Source organism: Pocillopora damicornis, chromosome 14, assembly GCF_964200805.1.
Source record: "Pocillopora damicornis chromosome 14, jaPocDami1.2, whole genome shotgun sequence".
Taxonomy (NCBI): Eukaryota; Metazoa; Cnidaria; class Anthozoa; order Scleractinia; family Pocilloporidae; genus Pocillopora; species Pocillopora damicornis.
The window spans coordinates 6,417,501-6,435,193 of record NC_142683.1 but is presented as its reverse complement, the minus strand read 5'-3'; the positions used below and the strand labels follow the sequence as shown (position 1 = coordinate 6,435,193).

Genomic DNA, 17,693 nt, shown 5'->3' with positions numbered 1-17,693 from the left:
TTGTATCCTAACACAGACTCTCGTATGCTCACACATACTTTTGTATACTCATTATCCTTCCCTTTCGCTCTGCCGCTACTGTTTCGTTCGGTTTTATCAACTGAACAGCTGGAAAAGGTTACATTAATATCAAAGGAAAATTTATGCAGTGGATTGCATTTTGTTGACCAAAAACACTCAACATATTTTTCGTCTGCTACTTTTGTGCCACATATCCGAGTTACAAGACAATAAATACACAATGATAACCGAAAGAATACGAAATATATTTGAATACGAAAAAAATTTGCATGCGAGAAAAATATTTCATAAGACCGTTGAAATTTATTTGAAATACACGGATATATATATATATATATATATATATATATATAGGGAGTTTGCAAGTCGATTTTCGCGTGGAACAGTGCTCAATACGTTGAAGCAGAGCGGAATAAATATCTTAAGAGGAAAAAAGGACGCAACTACATTTTCCTGACAAGCCTGTTTCGTGAATAGCTTCACTCTTCACGATTCGCAGGCTTGTTGGAAAAATGTAGTTGCGTCCTTTTTTCCTCTTAACATATATATATATATATATATATATATATATATATATATATATGTATAATTGAAAGAATCAAAGAGGACGCATCGATTCTCTGTTACTCAGAGTTTCGCGCCTAAGCGCTCGTCAGACAGAACTTTATTCAATGAAGAAGAACATACCTCCTTATATACAAATTAGATAAGTAGCTAATTAATTCACTAGAGTGATGATCTGATCTACGTGTGAAATAAAGATTCTATGGAGCTATTGTTGGCTGCTTGTGAAATTTGCTAAGTAAAACTTATTCTCGTGTAGGCATTTAGAAATGAGTTCTGTTCTTTTGTTTAATAAAGACGGCTTCTTAGCTCTAACTAAATAAAGTTTTTCTGTGAGGCACAGAATGGTTTTTATTGTAATATCGCTCAGGATCACAGAGGAAAGCGTGATATTTTTCAGTCGATTAGTTTTGCCTAGTTTTGCTCAGCCTGGTACATCTTACTAAGTAGTATAGTATTCATAGTCGAGTGAAATTTTAACTGTATGAGAAGTTTTATAATCATAAATTCGTGCATGTAAGTGGTTGTCAGGCTCCTGTGGTTATTTATAGTGGGTTTCGTACTCAAGCTCGATTTCAAAAAGGTAAAAAATGGAGGCGAAATAAAACTAAACAATTCCGGAAGGCAAAAGAAAGGAAAAAACACAAAACAAAAACAAACACCCTCCCGAAAGTCTATTTTTTATCATAACATCGAAGACCTGTGATACTTCCTAAAAACTCCCTCAAACATTTTTGGATAATCGACGCCAGGGAAAACTTCAACCAAGTGCCTTTGACTAGTTCTATCCGAATTTTTTTTTTGTTTTTTTTTTTGTGAAATTATTTTTTTTTTCAAAAAATATCCATAGGGAAAAATTATCTATGTATACATTTTAATAAAAGTATAGGGCTGAGTAGAGTTTCAGTCAGTTTGTAACTATACGAGTGAACAACAAAATCTGACAATCGCGAACCTGGAGTAAGAGATGTTAATCACAAACAGAATATACGATCCAGTTTCCTGTTACCAATTCATGAAGACTATCAAATGCTCATCGGCTACACACATTCAAAACTGACAATTTAACAACAATATACCATCTTTGAATGAACTTGACGCTTGCAAATGAGGCAAAATATGCTAAACATGATGTGTAGACTGCCCTTTACACATTTGTGACGACGTGCAAACCGTCCTATCGCTGTTTGTGCTCGAGTCGGGATGCTGATGATCAAACAACTTCCTCAAATTTGTTACAGCTTTGATTACACACAGAATGCGAGGACACAATTGCGTTACTACTTAACTTAACTCGAACAAATAAGAAACAAAGGATCGACGTCGTGGAAAAATCAACGGATACTTGAAAAGGTAATTTAGAATTATCAAACTGAGTTGATAACTGACTGTGAATATATGCATATAAACACACAAACAACCCACAATTCCTCCAATCGCTCTGGCGAGTGGTTAACGCCCGAAACGTCAGCATTTAAACTTTTTACAGTGGCCGATTTACGTTATCAACTTAGTTGATAATGCTGAATTACCCTGTTATACTCTACCTACTTGAAAGATCTGGTTCCAGTTGTCAGGGTTGGATAACGAGATCCCGCAGTCGGTAAAAATCCCGGTGGATGGTGCAGTACGTTTTGCTATCGCTTTTCTGCTGGAAAGCAATTCATCAGTTGCATTCATATCTAGACCCAAAACGTTGACAATTCACGAAAATAGATTGGCAAGATGATCTGGCGAGGTGTTACCGTTCAGTATGTGACAAAATCTTGTCCGCTCTAGGAACCAATTAGATTGCAGGATTTATCGCTTTACGCGTGCTTTATTGGAAAAAAATATTGCTAATGTATTTAGCCTCTCTGTATGAATTTTATGTTCCTTTTTGGTCAGAAAACTAAATTCGATGATAACTGACCACCACGCTGACTCAATATTCGTTGAACAGGAAAAATGGTATTTCTGTGAAAATGAGTCTGCGAATAAGGCAGAAATAAATATTTTGTCGGCACGAGATACGACAAGCCCTGGGCCTTAGGCCCGAGCATCATGGGTAATGATGCAGTGGTATATAAGGGAAAGTATAGCACGTGGTGTCCATCTAGGCCTCAGAACCAACCGTTCACCTCTGGCTGATGACAAATTTATTTTAGTTTGAAAACATATTTTCTTTAGCTGTGAAGCCTCGTAGGATGGGCTGCCAACTGCTCTGAGTTTGGGCCATGGTTCCTACCCAGATTTCCTGTCATATTTTTTCCCCAAAGTGTTTTTTTCTGGCAGGTTTTTTCTGGCCTCTGTATAACCGTAGTTATGTCCTTGTAAGCGGTTGCCCATCTCTGTTAATCCAGACTTGGTGAAGTTTGCATGTTAGTAATGTATACCTTTTTTTTTAATGTGTAAGGAATTGACTGTATATCAGGATTGTATATGGTTGCGAATATATGTATGTATGCATTCCCCGGACTATATATGCCTCGGGTTGGTTCTCGGCAGGCTTCCCTAAATAGACTTATTTGGTGTACACTACTGTGTTATTTGTTGTGTAGTGGAGACAAAATCTGTTATTTTCCAGGGTTGTTTTGACACAGAAAAAAATGCTCCCCAAGCTTCATTTGGATAATATTGCTCTCCTCTTTAGACTAATAACAACTCTCAAATGGAAATGATGCAAACTTTACATCTCAATTGCGTTGTGAAACTCATCGGATTGTGCGAGTAAACCCTTTAACTCCCATAAGTGACCAAGACAGAATTTCTCCTTACAATATCAATACGATATCAACTAGATAAGTGATGAGAATAAAGAAAAATATTAATTTGGGAATAATTAGTTGATCCAATACTAAATTATTTGAACTAACATTACAAGAATTGTACGGTTGACTGAAAAGAGAGTTACAAATTTGATCTGGGAGTTAAAAGGGTTAAGGAAGAGATGCCCCAGGAATACCATTCTATCAGTTCCTCTAGGATTTAAGTTGAAGGAAAACAAGTTAGAAACTTCGCAACAAACTTCTAACCATCAGCGTGACAGACAGTACAAATTTTCGTGATCAATTATCAACTACTCGCAGTCGTCTACTGTAGACGTTTTGAGGTATGCCATTTAGATATCTTTTTGAACTAGGCGGGAGGGGTGACTCCGTTGTTCTCCTGTATGCGCCGTCGTCGAGACACCACTGCCAGCATGACAACAACAATAGAAGCGCCTCGCAAAGTTTGCTCAGCTTAGCGTGAGGACAGTAACAGTAGCTAACAAAGGGATGGCCATAACAGACTTTTAGTGGGTTATTATTGACTAATTTGCCACGAGTGTGAAAGCTTTGTTGTTTATGTTGTTAAGAGTTGAACTATGTATTGCCTTGTGGAAGTTTTTGTTTGTAATTTCACTGAATAGTATCAGCCTAGGATCTCATACGCAGAGGTGGTCTCTTTGAACGAAGCCACAAGACCTCTCTCCTCCTTTCAGATTTTTACTCTTGCTTTGGCTATAACGTTGTGTTTTACCGTTTATACTGAGGGTGCAAACGTCACCTCGCCCACGCCTGCATCAGTATCAACAAAAACAACAAAAATGGTGACGGTTACAACCCCATCAGTAACCAATTTAAGTTCAGAACCTGCTTCAAAGACCATTCATTTAAGTCCTACTAAAGTTTATGCGTTAAGGCCACAAGATCCTTCTCCATCCAACTCCCTTACCACATATACAATGGAGCACAACGCTCCCCCTCCCTCCCCCTTTACGAGAGCCCGACAATGGTAATCAAGTATGTTCCTCAGTGAATGAAGAATTTTTTTCCTATAGACCCCCAACTAAGGGTCATGTTGCACACCCCCACAGTCACGAACAGCCTTTGGGTACTCATACTTTGCCAGATAAAGCCCATTTGAGGGTTCATGACATTGTGTATCAAGTCCTCGAAAAAAATTCTGCGCCTAATTTTTGTGAGAGTCGAGTGCATCTCTGAGGCAATTCACGCTCTAATTGAATCAGAGAGTGATCACTTGTAAAAAAGCGGAGAAATGTATGAGTTACGGCCCATTGGAAAGTGTTATTTAAAGATGAAAATGAGAAATAGCTAGCCAACTTAGGAGGACATGGGCTATAGAACATTGAACCTGAGAAAAAACAGAAAATTGTGAAATATTTGTTTTATCGCTGAAAACCAAAACCACGAGTTAATGATCTTTCCTACAATCTGTTTTCAGTGGAACTTCGTAAAGAGCGACATTAACGTAATGTATTATAACTAATGTCAAGTCGGGTACATGTAGATCAGTATTTTGACGTACTTAGCATTATGTTAGTCGTTTTTGATGTGTTTCGTAGTTTCATTTCCGAAAAACATTATTTGATACCAGAAACCCTATCGTCTAATTTTCTGACTGGTGTTCTCGGTTTGGAAGACAAGGAAAAAGTTGCAGCAACTGTTATAAAGAACAGAAATGTAGTTCTTGCGATGGAGCATAAGAAAGGAATGAACGACCGCTGACCATAAAAAAACATTAGCTGGTCTTCATCCCAATTCCTTTAACTTTGTCCCTTTCGTCAATAGAAAGCGAATCCTTTAACACGCCGTCGTAAGGTTCTGAAAGTAATTAATGCCGTGACGATTGATCTGCGCATAGTTAGACAACTCTTTCACATACATTTGAATTAAGAGCTCAATTGCACATGACGTAATGAAGAACTTCGCCACAAAATCCACAAAGTCACTTTAAATCTACTTTAAAAATCTTTTACTATATTTTTGTACTCTCACAGGTATCAAAATACAAAGCTAAAAATATCAGAAACTGCTTTGTCCATCCTCGCCAAGTAACATCACCTCCTATGATAAAATACAAAATAAAACGATTAAAAAACAAACAAGAAAAGAGAAAACGCATTCAAAAAAGTTATTTCAAAATTCAGTTATATGGCGATCGAAAGAAACAATATGTCTCAATATTTTCAATCGCCTAAGAGTTGCAGAAGATGTTGGTTTTCTATAATGACGATGTTCTCAATGCCTTAATTGTAATTATGTCATAGTCACTCGGGAAACTGAGATGATCCGAAAGATTATAAGGAGCCAGACTTTATTGAGGGTAGGAAAGATTAGTTGCCTTGTTTCTTAGGGCAAAAGGAATGAAATAAGCCAAAAATGTGGAAAATATAACCTCTTTACTCCCAGCTACAAGTAAACTACAGCCACGAAATAATTCAGTATCATCAACTGAGTTGATAACGTAAATTGACTATCGTAAAGAGTTTCAAAGCTGACGTTTCGAGCCAACAGAGAGAAGAGAATCGGCTAAATTTTTTCCCATTAAAAAAAGTTAATACTCACATCATTCTGATATGCTCCAGAGAATGCAGCTTTTCCAGAGTCCTTGTTTGCTTGTTCTTCTGATTCCTGTTTGGTAAAACCAAGAGATTAAGACAACTTGCTGACAAGCTGATTGACAAACTGAATGAATGAAAGACCACCTGACCGACGGCCAGCCTGATTGAGTCATTGACTGACTGAATGACCAGGAGACCGACCGACTCACTCGCTGACTAACTGATTGTTAAGTTCTGATTGATCAATATTCCAGCATCTTGGTGATTTTTCTTTTCGCTGATGGAGGCGTGCCTTGAGAGCCAACTGACCAGCCGAGTAACCATCTGGCACACTACATGTAGCTGGATGATTTACTGACTGATTGATTTTTTTGCTGGATGCCTGTCTTTCAGGCTGATTAAATGAAAAACTAATTGATTGACTGACTGAGTGAATAGCTGACACATTGTCTGTCTGACTATCAAATTCACACATACCTGCGTGAGTGAAGCACTGAACAACTGGCTAACCAGTTGACTGCTTGCCAGACTGTCAAGCCCAAAAATTTGCTGCCTGGCCAGCTGCGTGCCTGCCTGTTTGCCTGACTGACTGAACTACTGACTAACTGGTCTCCACAAACAAGCTACATGTGATTGGTTGATACATGAAAATGTAGATCAACTGCCTTCCTGCCTGCCTAACTGATTGACTAGTCTCCACAACCTAGCTACATGTCATTGATTGAACATGAAAAAGTCGATCAACTACTAAATTAAGGAGTATGGACATTAACCAGAAATCGCTTCCAAATAAACGCACGTGCATTTAGAAAAAAGCACCCACAAAATGCGAATATGTGTCATGAACCTTTCCCACTCTAAACTTCGCTTGAATATTCACATCTGTTACAATTGCTTTTGCCGCCCAACAAGGAGATTCATTTACAAGTACCTCCATTTGGACTGCAGCGACACTGTCATGTTTAGTATACCCAATCTCTACTTTGGTAGATTTTGTTTTCCTATGATAGACACGAGTTCTTGCGGCAGCATTTGTTTCTCCACCTGAGGAAGAGTTGCCCACATCAAATCCTAGTTTTCCAGCAATATTAAATCTGTTGTGATGCTCAAGTAAGTTTGTGCTTCCAAAGTTCTTAACCCCAAATAAAGAAAGTTCGTGAGACTTTTGGAGGCTTCCGTCTTCTACATGAGTGTCTTTAAAGACATCACTTTTGCGCTTAAAACAGGAGCTTTTGTCGTACACGAATCTCGCCGAAGGTCTTTCGAACTCATTATTAGGACAAGTAATATTAGTTCCTGCTGGCAAATAATCCTTCTCATTACACTTTTCTTTTTTTTCCGAAATTTTTCCCAAAGAAAGATTTGTCGGAGTCAGGAGAGTAGACATGAGCCTGTCCGAGACTTGTTTACGTTCTTCTTCAATATCATCAGTGCATGTATTTCCTTTAAAAACGGCACATGTCTCGTTCTGTTGGTGAGTTGATTTAGGGTATCCTGTGGCAAGAGGACCTTCCATGGCATAACTAAAATTTTCTTGAAGCAACTGGTCTTCCCGACGAGATTTCTCATTAATTGTCACCTTTTCTCTTTGAGAACAATGTAAATTTCCAGTCCTCAGAGATGTTGCATTCTCCTGTTTGCTCTGAAAGTGTTTTGGTGAAGAAGCAGTTACAGTAGTTCCCTTCTTTAAGAGTTCACTTCCAGAAAAATGCTGCCTTTTAACTTCCTCGTCAACGTATGGTTTGAAGTTATACTCAGTAGGAAACGAAATGTCTGCGCAGCTTCCAGCATCTGGAAATCACGTAATAGAGGTATTTTATTATATTTTGATTGATAAAGGTTTCCCAATACCTTAATCAAACTTGAAATTAACTGTCCTACACCTTCCAGGGAGATGTCGGATGAAAACAAGTCTTGCTTCATTCAAGTTTTGCATCGTGAGCGAGCGCATTTAAAAGTTCCAGGTTAGTCACTGGTTTGAAATGAACTTCTGATCAAAAAGTTGCCTATGTTTCTGTCACGTTTGAGTGAAATTAGTGGAGGTTGCGAAAAGATCGTACCAGTCTCTGAATCGTTTTGAAGTAATTGAAAGTTTTTAAGAATGATAGATTCAACTGCGTGGTTGTGAGGGTGAAATGTGAGAGTGAATGGAATGCGATCGGCATTTTCTTTCTGAACCGTTTGTAGTGCTGAATGTCGATCAACTTGTTGGGCACGGCGGTGGCCCGCTTGAACGACAGAAACAGGATAGCCACGTTTATCGAAAAACTAACTCGTTGCCTCTGATTTTTCAGAAAAATCAGAGTCGTCACTACATAAACGACGAAGTCTGAGAAACTGTAAAAAAGGTGATTCCTATGTGAAAGGTAAATTTCTTTGTCAGAAGTTCGTTTCATGGCGACGGCATAGGGCTAATTTGCATTTATGCAGTTCAATGGAAGGCAAGAACAAACCTGTTTTCTTATCTCCTTGTTGAGGCAATAAATTTGCAAAGGAACACTCTGGCGCCAAAAATGGATGCGCAGCAGCTTGATAAGGTGTAAGTCTTTCACCTGAGATCGTGATACAAAGCAAAGAACAAAGGTTGGTTTTTTGTTTTTCACGTGTCAGTGCGTTTGGCATTGTTTTGCAGGATAACGACTGTAACAAAACAAGGGGTTTCAAGTAAAAGTTACACAAACTATGATAATTCTGTATACTTACCTGGTTTATACTTCAGCAAGCCAACTAAGAAACGTGCAAAAGAGAAATTTCTTGAATTATGGAGTTTTAGCATCACATTAGTCACACATTTCAGGTGATTGTCCTCTAAAAGCAATGAAAAAAGAAAGTCTTAAGTGAGTAAAGAGCCTACATGTGTTGATTCCTACAGTATTTTCTATGTGGGATTTTTTTCCCATGAAAATTTACTGTATTTATGGACGTTTTTGTTGATTCATTTTTTGGGAGCAGAAATGGTTGGAAAGGCGAATGAAAGGATACTTTTTTTTTCTGGACATCTCATTGTGCATGTTTTTTTTCAGAAATCTTCCCATGTATGAATTATTTTAAATTTTCACTTGAACCACCTCTAAGCATCGCTCTCTTTCCGATGGTTCCTCCCTCGTAAAAAGGATAAGTCATCTTTTGCTATTTTGCTAATGTATCTTAACCCTTTCCTCCCTAACATCAGTATGCATATTCTCCATACTACTCTCTACACATTTCCTAAGGCTCTGACAAGGAGAATTTGTCCAACAATCAAGAGCTTCTTTAGTTGGTGATCATTTCCTTTATTCTCATGACCTTGATGTTTGATTCAGGGGTGATGTTGTGTGGAGAAATTGGATGTTAGTCACTCTTAGGAGTTAAAGGGTTAAATCAATTGTTTATTTAAGTTGTGTACCTGGATTTATGAAATAGTTGCAGAGACTATTTAAATGATGTTGAGGACTAAGTAAGGATTACCAAAAAAGTTTGAGATAACTTGAGTACATTTGAATCATCTTAAACTTGAATTTACCTGATTTGTGGTGACCTATAAACTGTGACAAATCTTCAAAAAATTTTCCAGTATGGAATGGACTCCGAGGTATGGGACCAAGAATACTGGTTACCTGAAACCAAACATGAAAAGTAGTTACCTTAGGTCATAAACAGCTTGTAAAAGTGCCAACAATAAAAAAAACCAAAACAAAAACATACCTCTTGCAACACTTTAGTCCTATTTCCTCCCAAAAATAAAGGTTTGCCTATATACAACTGAAACCAATGTTTATATTAAAAGGACATTATTTCATTTCCTCACCAATAACATTAATGGCTGGGTGAGCTCTCCTCCCCCCTTATGGAGAAATATCCATGATAAAACTGTCAAGCATCATCTGTTATTAGCTCTGACAGATGGTCTAATAATCATTAACAATATTTTAATTATGGTGAGAACATACAAGTCAATTAACCAACCTCAGCTACAATGCATCCCAAAGACCAAATGTCAATCTCAGGGCCAAAGGGAACACCAAACATCACCTGGAAAGAATTGACACAGTGCTTTCAGTTTCAACTGACTGCCATCAACATTATCAAGTGGAGGACACTGTACCTCACTGCATTAAACAACATTTAGTGGGACCTTCTTCCACAGACTGAACTTTAAAATTCAAGTGTCCAACAAACACTTAAAAACAGCCCTAATATGTACATCCCCCATCTATTTGCACCTGACATACAGTCATGGTAAAATAATTGTGTGAATTTAAATATGTTTTCTGATACATTGCTTGAGATGATAGTCACCACAGAACAGAATTTTCCATCTGCAACAGGCCAACCACATTAAGTTGTTTTATGAAACACAAAACTGCAGAACTTCACTGATCATCTTTCATAGATTACTTCAGTTCATGCAAGTCCAAATAAAATAGTTTAATCTAGCTTTATTTCCCTTGGATTGATTAGGAAAACACTGGAGTTTCATGCATGTAACCTACATGTAAAATTAATTTTGTCTCCAAATTCATGAAAACAGCAATATCTTTACTTTACCTCAGGAGCTCTGTAGAGTAAAGTTTGTAGTTCGAACTCATCATAATACAAGGAAACCTGACAGAATTAAACAGAAGAAAATAAGAATTAAATTAAATATTTTGAATAATTATCATATGTCATTACTAATGATGGCTGACAGAGCTCCTGTCGAAGCTCATTTTTCCAAAGAGTTGCCTTTTGGCAACCTTCAAATTTAAAATGGTCGCCATTTAAAAATTTTTGGCTGCCTCTTTTTTCTTTTTTCTTATCTGTTAGTCACCAATTAACTAAAATGTTAAAATGACTAAAATTTTGGCAAAAGTCACCAAATATATTTTCACTTGTCACGGTGATCAAAATGGCTGTAGCTTCTCCTCCTGCCTCACATTTTCTTATAAATTACTTACTTATGAGAATCTGATACTTGATCAACATAAGAACTTCTACCTGATAAGTTTGTGTATTCTCATTAACTGTTTGCTGGATAAAGTATGGATATTCTAGGGAGAAGTTACATGTTAAAGGGGTAAACACATAGTACACAATTCTCTATAAACAGTTTTTCACAGCTGGTATGAGCCCTTGTCCTCTGTACAGAATTTGCCTTTCATTATACTTTGAAAAGAATCTTTTAACCCTTTAATGCCTAAGACTGATCAGCTTCTAATTTCTTCTTACAATATCACCCTTAAATCAAACATTAAAGTCACGGGAATCAAGGAAATGATCACCAACTTATAAAGCTCTTGATTTTTAAAGAAATTCTCCTTGTCAGTGCTTCAGCAAATGTATGAGAGCAGTATAGAGAATATGCATATTGATGTTAGGGTGTACAGGGTTCATAAAGTCTGCAGTACAACAATTCTGATGCATCTAGCTGCACACATTTAAAATTAAGTCACTAAAATCACCAAATAATAGAAATTACATATACCTCTCTATGAACCCAGTGAATTGCATTTCCAAAGTCAACAACTTTTATCTTTGTTTCGTCACCTACAGTGTGTTAATATAATATACAATTTTAGTACACACCAAACAAGTAAATAGTGCTTTTTGCATGTGCTGATTGGCTGGTTCCATTCAGTAAATACTAAGTACTATTCACCTCCATGCAGCCTGTGAGACAAAATCACATGTTAAGAGTTTGATTTCTGACCAGTTTTTGGTATATTGAAAGAAATAAACTAATTTTTTGGTATCTATGTGGTATATACTAACAAATTTATTCACTTCTGTCAGTGTCAGTGAAAGTGGTGGATATTCACCAAGCTGCGAAGCAGTGAGGTAAATATCCACCACTGTTCACCTTCAGGTCTGTGACTAAAATTGTTAAGTGTACAAAAAGTTGTTTTATTACAGTGTATTAACAACCAGATCTCTCAATGGAGGTTGGCTGTCAGAAATGTAAAAAAGGTTACGTCCATAAAAGGTTTAGTCCATAAATTCCAAACCTACTGCTCCCATGCATCAAAATGTTTGCAACTGAGACATGGGGCCCTATACAAGGCATCCAGTCACCATCATGATGACAGAAACAAAAATGGGATGGTATATTCATGATATTTTTTGTTAGGCAGATAATTGTAGCTGATATGAACTCTGAGTATTCATCAAAGTAGTCTTTCACTGACCACTGTATTGCGTATCTTCAGAATCTGTATAAAATGTTGGTCTGTTTTTCTTACAAAATGCTATGTACAGCTGTTATTTATATTTCACCAGATCAAAATATTACAACTATCTTTAAAAAGGAAGACTTTTTAAGTCCATTAAGTTAAATCAAATTTTTTGACAATTTGTTGCAAACACCCCACTTCACCTTCTTCAAAAAGAATGTTCTCTGGTTTCAAGTCAGCATGGATGACATTCTGTCTGTGGATTCATATGGAAAGTTGAATGAGATCAAAGCACATAAAATCCTGAAATCAGTCCCTCCTCTCAAATGATCACTCCCCTTTGAAAAAGATCCCCTTTTATTTGCCAAAATGCAGAATAAACATCCCACTTCCAACCTGCAACAACATGGTGGCATCACCAAAAGATGGGCAAGAGAAGATTCCCTTAACAATGAAATAAAATGAAGCCACTTGTGGGTACAGATGAGTAATTCTAGAGAGTCTAAGAAGAACACCTATTGATAATCTTACCTCCTTAGGAATCCAAGAGCTTGTAAGAGCTACAAGCAAATAACCACATCAATTTATTATATAAAAAAAAACTAATATTTTGATTTCAATAAATTTGACGCACAACAAGTTTCATCTTCATTAAAGCTAACTTTAAAATGGTCTTTGTAAGTTCTTATAGCTGACAAAAGAAAACAGATGCAATTGTATTTGAAATAAATTAAATCAAAAGTATTTATAAGAATTTAAAAAAAGGTTTGCTCACTTGAAAAGTTATTTTCCTGATGACTTTCAGTTTGTCATCCTGTTAGTAAACAAAATCAGGAAAACACTATTGAGTGACTGATATTACAGAATGTACATGGTTAGATGATGATCTTGCCAAAAATATGTATATTAAATCAATCATGTTGTTAACAAAGATGACAATCAATTTAACAATGAAAACATACAATGCACAGATGGTAATACATTAAACACTCTTACCTCGTTATCAAACTGACATTTCTGTAAATAAGATGATTTAAAATATAATACTTACATCAGTAGAGATACAACAGTACAAAGTAGAGTAATTGATTTAAAGGGAAAGCTCTTGGATTCCTTAATAGCATGTTTATAATTCAATAAAGCCAGTAAATTTCTAAAGCAAACAATGGCACTGTATTAGTGGGAGAGTATAACAAGGTAATTTGGTATTATTAACTGAATTGATAACGTAAATTAGCTACCATTAAGAGTTTCAAAGTTGACATTTCGAATGTTAGCCCTTCACCATTTCCTTTGACAGAGGGCTAATGCTTGAAATATCAGCTTTGAAACTCTTAACAGAGGCCAATTTACGTTACCAACTCAGTTGATAATACTTAATTAAACTGTTTATAATTTAACCAACCTGAAAGTATTGATGGAGTGGCCGAGGTCTCAACAGCTCAAAAACCAAGCAGTAATGGTCCTCAAAACTGAAAACATTCTAAAAATCCACAAGCAAATATGTCAAATTGGCAAAAATGCAAGGTCGGTGCACTGGGTCCTCTACATAGAATATATTCTTGTACTCATGTACCAAATATATCAGTGCTATGTTACAATTATTGTAAACAAAGAACCAATTGGAAATCATTATATTAAAACTGCGGTGTTTTACAAGAAAAGCTGTAACTGTCAAGTAAATTACAATAATTTTTCATGCATGTTTGATACTGCCAACTAAGTGTTGACATGCAAAAAACCTAGTTTGCACCACTCTGTCAAGTTGATGGATGAAAGGCAAAGCATTCACCATTCTCAATCCAAGGTCATTGGTCAAATTGCCTTGCCAGTTAAGGCCAGTGGTGTTTAATACTAATGAGTTTACATCATTTTTGTCCTTCAGTAGGGTCAGTTTCTTCTCTTTTCATGATTTTTCATATGGTATCAAAAAGGTGGAGTGATACTTACAGTGACTGTATAAAATCAGTCCAATTTAACAACATGCAGATATTTTGTTTCATGTGATTCAGTACTAAAAAAGGATTGTACATTCATGACTTACAAACAACTGGACAGTTCTGGAAACATGGAGAGGATCAGCCTTGTTGAGCTGTTGAATGCAATCTGCCTCCTACAACAGTGTTGTTAAAAAAAAAGTAAACTCATGTAATACAAAGTAGATAGTAAGTTAATCTAATTTACCTTGCAGGAAATCAGCCCAAAGATCTTTGCATGAACATGTACATTTCATCTTGAACAGTTTCCACTGACAATGTATACCTCATGTCAGGGTACACATGCTTGCATACAAGCTCTTTTCAGTAGATGCAGTTTCAGTAGCACTCTCAGCTCTGCATATAACAGATTTATTTGTAGCTTGCTTGTCTGAAATGTACCTTATCACTTACAGCTGTATGCATATTAAACTCTATAGACAGATACAGTGTACCTGAGCTCCAAGTCTGGAATAATCCACATTCATTATCTTTATAGCAACTTGCTTCTTTTTAAAATGGTATGTATCCTTTACAAAGAAAATTACATGAATGTTAGCTTTGGTGAATATACAAGCATACTGTGTGAACTGAACAGTTTTTATCCAATCACAAAATAAGTTCCATCACGAAACATTGTCTTTAATAGAAGCTGAGATTGGAATTAAGCAACACAGCCCCTTGGATTTCAAATGTTTTGGTCTGTTTCTAGAAGGAATATGGGCCTTTGCAGCTATGGAAGAGGTTATCTTAATTGAAACATATGATACACCTCTGAATTGCATTTCAAACACCTTTGAATGTCTTTTCCCATTTAACTCCTTAGATCAGATTGTTAATTCTCCCCTCTAGCTGCTGCATCTTTTCTATTAAACTAGTTACTAGAATTTGGTGTTAGATCAAGACAACAACTTCTTCCTGATCAGTTTGAGTATCTCATTACCTGTTTGCAATATAATGTAAAGATATTAAAGGGAGAAGTTACTTTATGATCATTTCTAGGAGTTGAAGGGTTAAGAGGCAAGTTTTTAACCATATGCTGAAAGTACCTAATTAATAGGTTCTTCAAAAATGATGTTTTACAACACTTTCGGAAAAAATTCATATAAATGTAGGTATAAAGTTGACAGGTATTACAGGAGTTACTAGTATTTTCCAGAGACAGTTACAGTAATTAAAAACCATAATTTCCAGTCTGTATGTGTATTTTGTATGCCTTACCTCTGCTGAAATCAAGAGCGATGATTCCCCTTCACCAATAACTTGAATAAATTTGTATCTTCCAGCAAGTAATGGAACTACCAGAAAGAAAATTATAAAGAAGAAATCAATAGCAATTAAAATTGAAAAAAAAATGTATTCATTTGATAAATTTTGCCATAACAATTTATTTTTGTATCATATTTCTTTAGTTCAAGCTATACATAAAAACCTTTTTTAATTCACTGTTTTTAGATTTTGAATTCACAAGATAACTGTAGCTTTACAGAAACATGCTTTTAATAGTGATTGGAAATATTCAGTGTAATTGATGCAGCTACTGAACTGAAACAGAGAAGTTACCTGGGTAACAAGGCTTGAATTTGCCATCTTTGCCAGTCTGTGATGCTAGTACTGGAGCAAAAAAGAAAAAAAATAAAATAAAAATGTCATCACAGCTAGTCTGTGTACACATTCTGGTTCTCCCATGTTGATTTTTACATAAAGCAAATCAAAACTAGGCTGCAGAGTCATGGGCTGATGCACAGTAATAATCAACTGTCCACATAATCAAAATCAAAAAATAAAAAATCTATCATCCACTTATCCTTTGGGATTAGATTGAAACATGACTTGTCTGGTTTCTGAACAGTATGATGTCCCCCAATGACAAAAAGGATTTTTTCCTAGTCTTCTAACAAGAGGTTTGCCTCATTTGCACATTCAAATACTTTTCTTATTGTTTGCCTCCTTTCAAATAAGTGTAAAGTCAGTTGTACAAGTAATATGTACCAAAATACACCCAGTGGATGAATCAGCCGATGGTGAGTCTCCCTGTTTACTCAATAGAACTTAGGAGAGTGGCAATGAAATTGGCAACACTGGAGAATCATACTAAACCTTTTGCTACTGTTGCCACTCTGAGCAGTAGAGTTTCTTCGTTACACAAGCCTTGTTTTTTTTCTTCAAGCTTTTGATATAGCACCCTGAGTCCCCCTGACAGTTGGGTACTGATAAATCTTTCAGGTGGTTTAACAAATCCTCTGTAATAGCTGCCAGTTCCCCTGAAATTCAGAATAAATAAAGCAATAATCTATCCAAGTTTGTTCTTTACATAAAGCACATAAATTATGTGTAACAGTAATTAAGGGTTGAAAATTATTTCATCTTGTTTTTAACACAGCATTTAAATTATTCTAATTGTGTGTGGCACCATAAGTTGCAAAATAATGTAGTATGTGTGAAATAACTGAAGTGTAAATGTGTGAATGCACAATGGAATTTATCTATGTATACAGTAGTTATGGTCAAATTGAATACACTTGAAGGGTTTTGCTCTTGGCCATGGGGCATGTTTCAATTTGCATAACCAGTGCATGCAGAGAAGCATTTTCAAGTTTGTTCAATTTACCCAAAGACCTTGCACCCAATTTTTCCTCTGGTCCCAATTGCTCAAAGGGTGGTGATTGCCATCAACTGGATAAATCTCTACCCAGTAAATAACGCAATACATTTTATAAACAATTATCTACTGAATAGCTATTAAGCCATTGGATAGAGGCTATCCACCCTTTGAAATACCTGGTATACTCTTATAGCCCATTTCATTATGTGGGATGAAAATTCTGCCTCAGAGGATGAAATAAACCCCATTGATATGTGCAAAAGAGCTTCTCTCCTGTAGTTTGTTCCTCCAGCATAACCTGGGAGCAAAACCCTTATTGTGTAATGAGTGTTCAATGGCTTGTGAAGTGAGCTAGAAGTCCCTCATATAACTAAATGCATTTAGCTGCCATTTTGTGCCTATTGTGCAATCCTTCTAGGATTATTGGCCCTAGGCACCATGTTATGGTGTCATGTAGGTCTGAAAACCTTCCCCCAAACCCTGCATGATTTTCAAAATGGTGGACTATTGTGAGACACTCCTAATATCTCTTGTGATCTATCCTGGTTCAGTTCTGACACTGGCCATCACTGAACGGATCTGATCAGGTTTCTTAGGACTTATACTCACTTTTTTCGTGTCTAGTTAATTTTTTTTGCTGGGCCTCACCTCTGCATTTCGACATTGTTATCAATTTGAACATAAGAGCTAAATCATCAAACATTCACAAATGTGCATTTACTCTGAACATATCTAACAAATCCTTTGAAGAATAATTTGAATTGAATTAAAAAAAAAGGAAAAAAAGAAATGACAAAATTAATAAAAAGTTCACATGGCCAGGGTATGAACCTTATACCTTAGTACTAAGAGGACTATCTGTTATCCATAGTTATCCAGAGTGCCACATATACAAAGCGGATGAGAGGTGAAGTTTTGTAGTAAAATCAATATTAAATTCTTTTTATCTATCAAATTCCTTCCCTGTCCCCAGCCTTTCAATTGACCAGTGTATGAACTCTGTTCTAGCTAAGGGCCTGTTTACATGGAGGTGGGGGACGCCAGGTACATGAGGTAACCCACCTGTCCATAAA

The 17,693-nt window shown here is 36.3% G+C and overlaps 1 protein-coding gene across 10 annotated transcripts in view; it reads right to left on the bottom strand.

Annotated features, from left to right (window-relative positions):
• Nucleotides 1-5,305: 5,305 nt before the first annotated feature.
• Nucleotides 5,306-17,693, bottom strand: part of LOC113676096 (uncharacterized) — a 15,223-nt gene continuing 2,835 nt past the window's right edge. For 2 of the 10 annotated variants that reach the window (XM_089193182.1, XM_089193181.1), the window contains 20 exons: nucleotides 16,116-16,279; nucleotides 15,579-15,629; nucleotides 15,237-15,313; nucleotides 14,471-14,545; nucleotides 14,084-14,152; nucleotides 13,445-13,522; nucleotides 13,036-13,056; nucleotides 12,815-12,853; nucleotides 12,571-12,599; nucleotides 12,243-12,295; nucleotides 11,355-11,416; nucleotides 10,439-10,495; nucleotides 9,857-9,922; nucleotides 9,596-9,652; nucleotides 9,414-9,507; nucleotides 8,615-8,719; nucleotides 8,365-8,463; nucleotides 6,759-7,702; nucleotides 5,916-5,981; nucleotides 5,306-5,414 (listed from right to left, as the gene is read on the bottom strand). In XM_089193182.1, the coding sequence (XP_089049308.1) occupies nucleotides 5,373-5,414; nucleotides 5,916-5,981; nucleotides 6,759-7,702; nucleotides 8,365-8,463; nucleotides 8,615-8,719; nucleotides 9,414-9,507; nucleotides 9,596-9,652; nucleotides 9,857-9,922; nucleotides 10,439-10,495; nucleotides 11,355-11,416; nucleotides 12,243-12,295; nucleotides 12,571-12,599; nucleotides 12,815-12,853; nucleotides 13,036-13,056; nucleotides 13,445-13,522; nucleotides 14,084-14,152; nucleotides 14,471-14,545; nucleotides 15,237-15,313; nucleotides 15,579-15,629; nucleotides 16,116-16,279 (2,248 nt within the window). In that variant the 3' untranslated portion in view covers nucleotides 5,306-5,372. The other 8 variants (XM_089193190.1, XM_089193186.1, XM_089193189.1 and 5 more) reach the window with 8 other exon arrangements.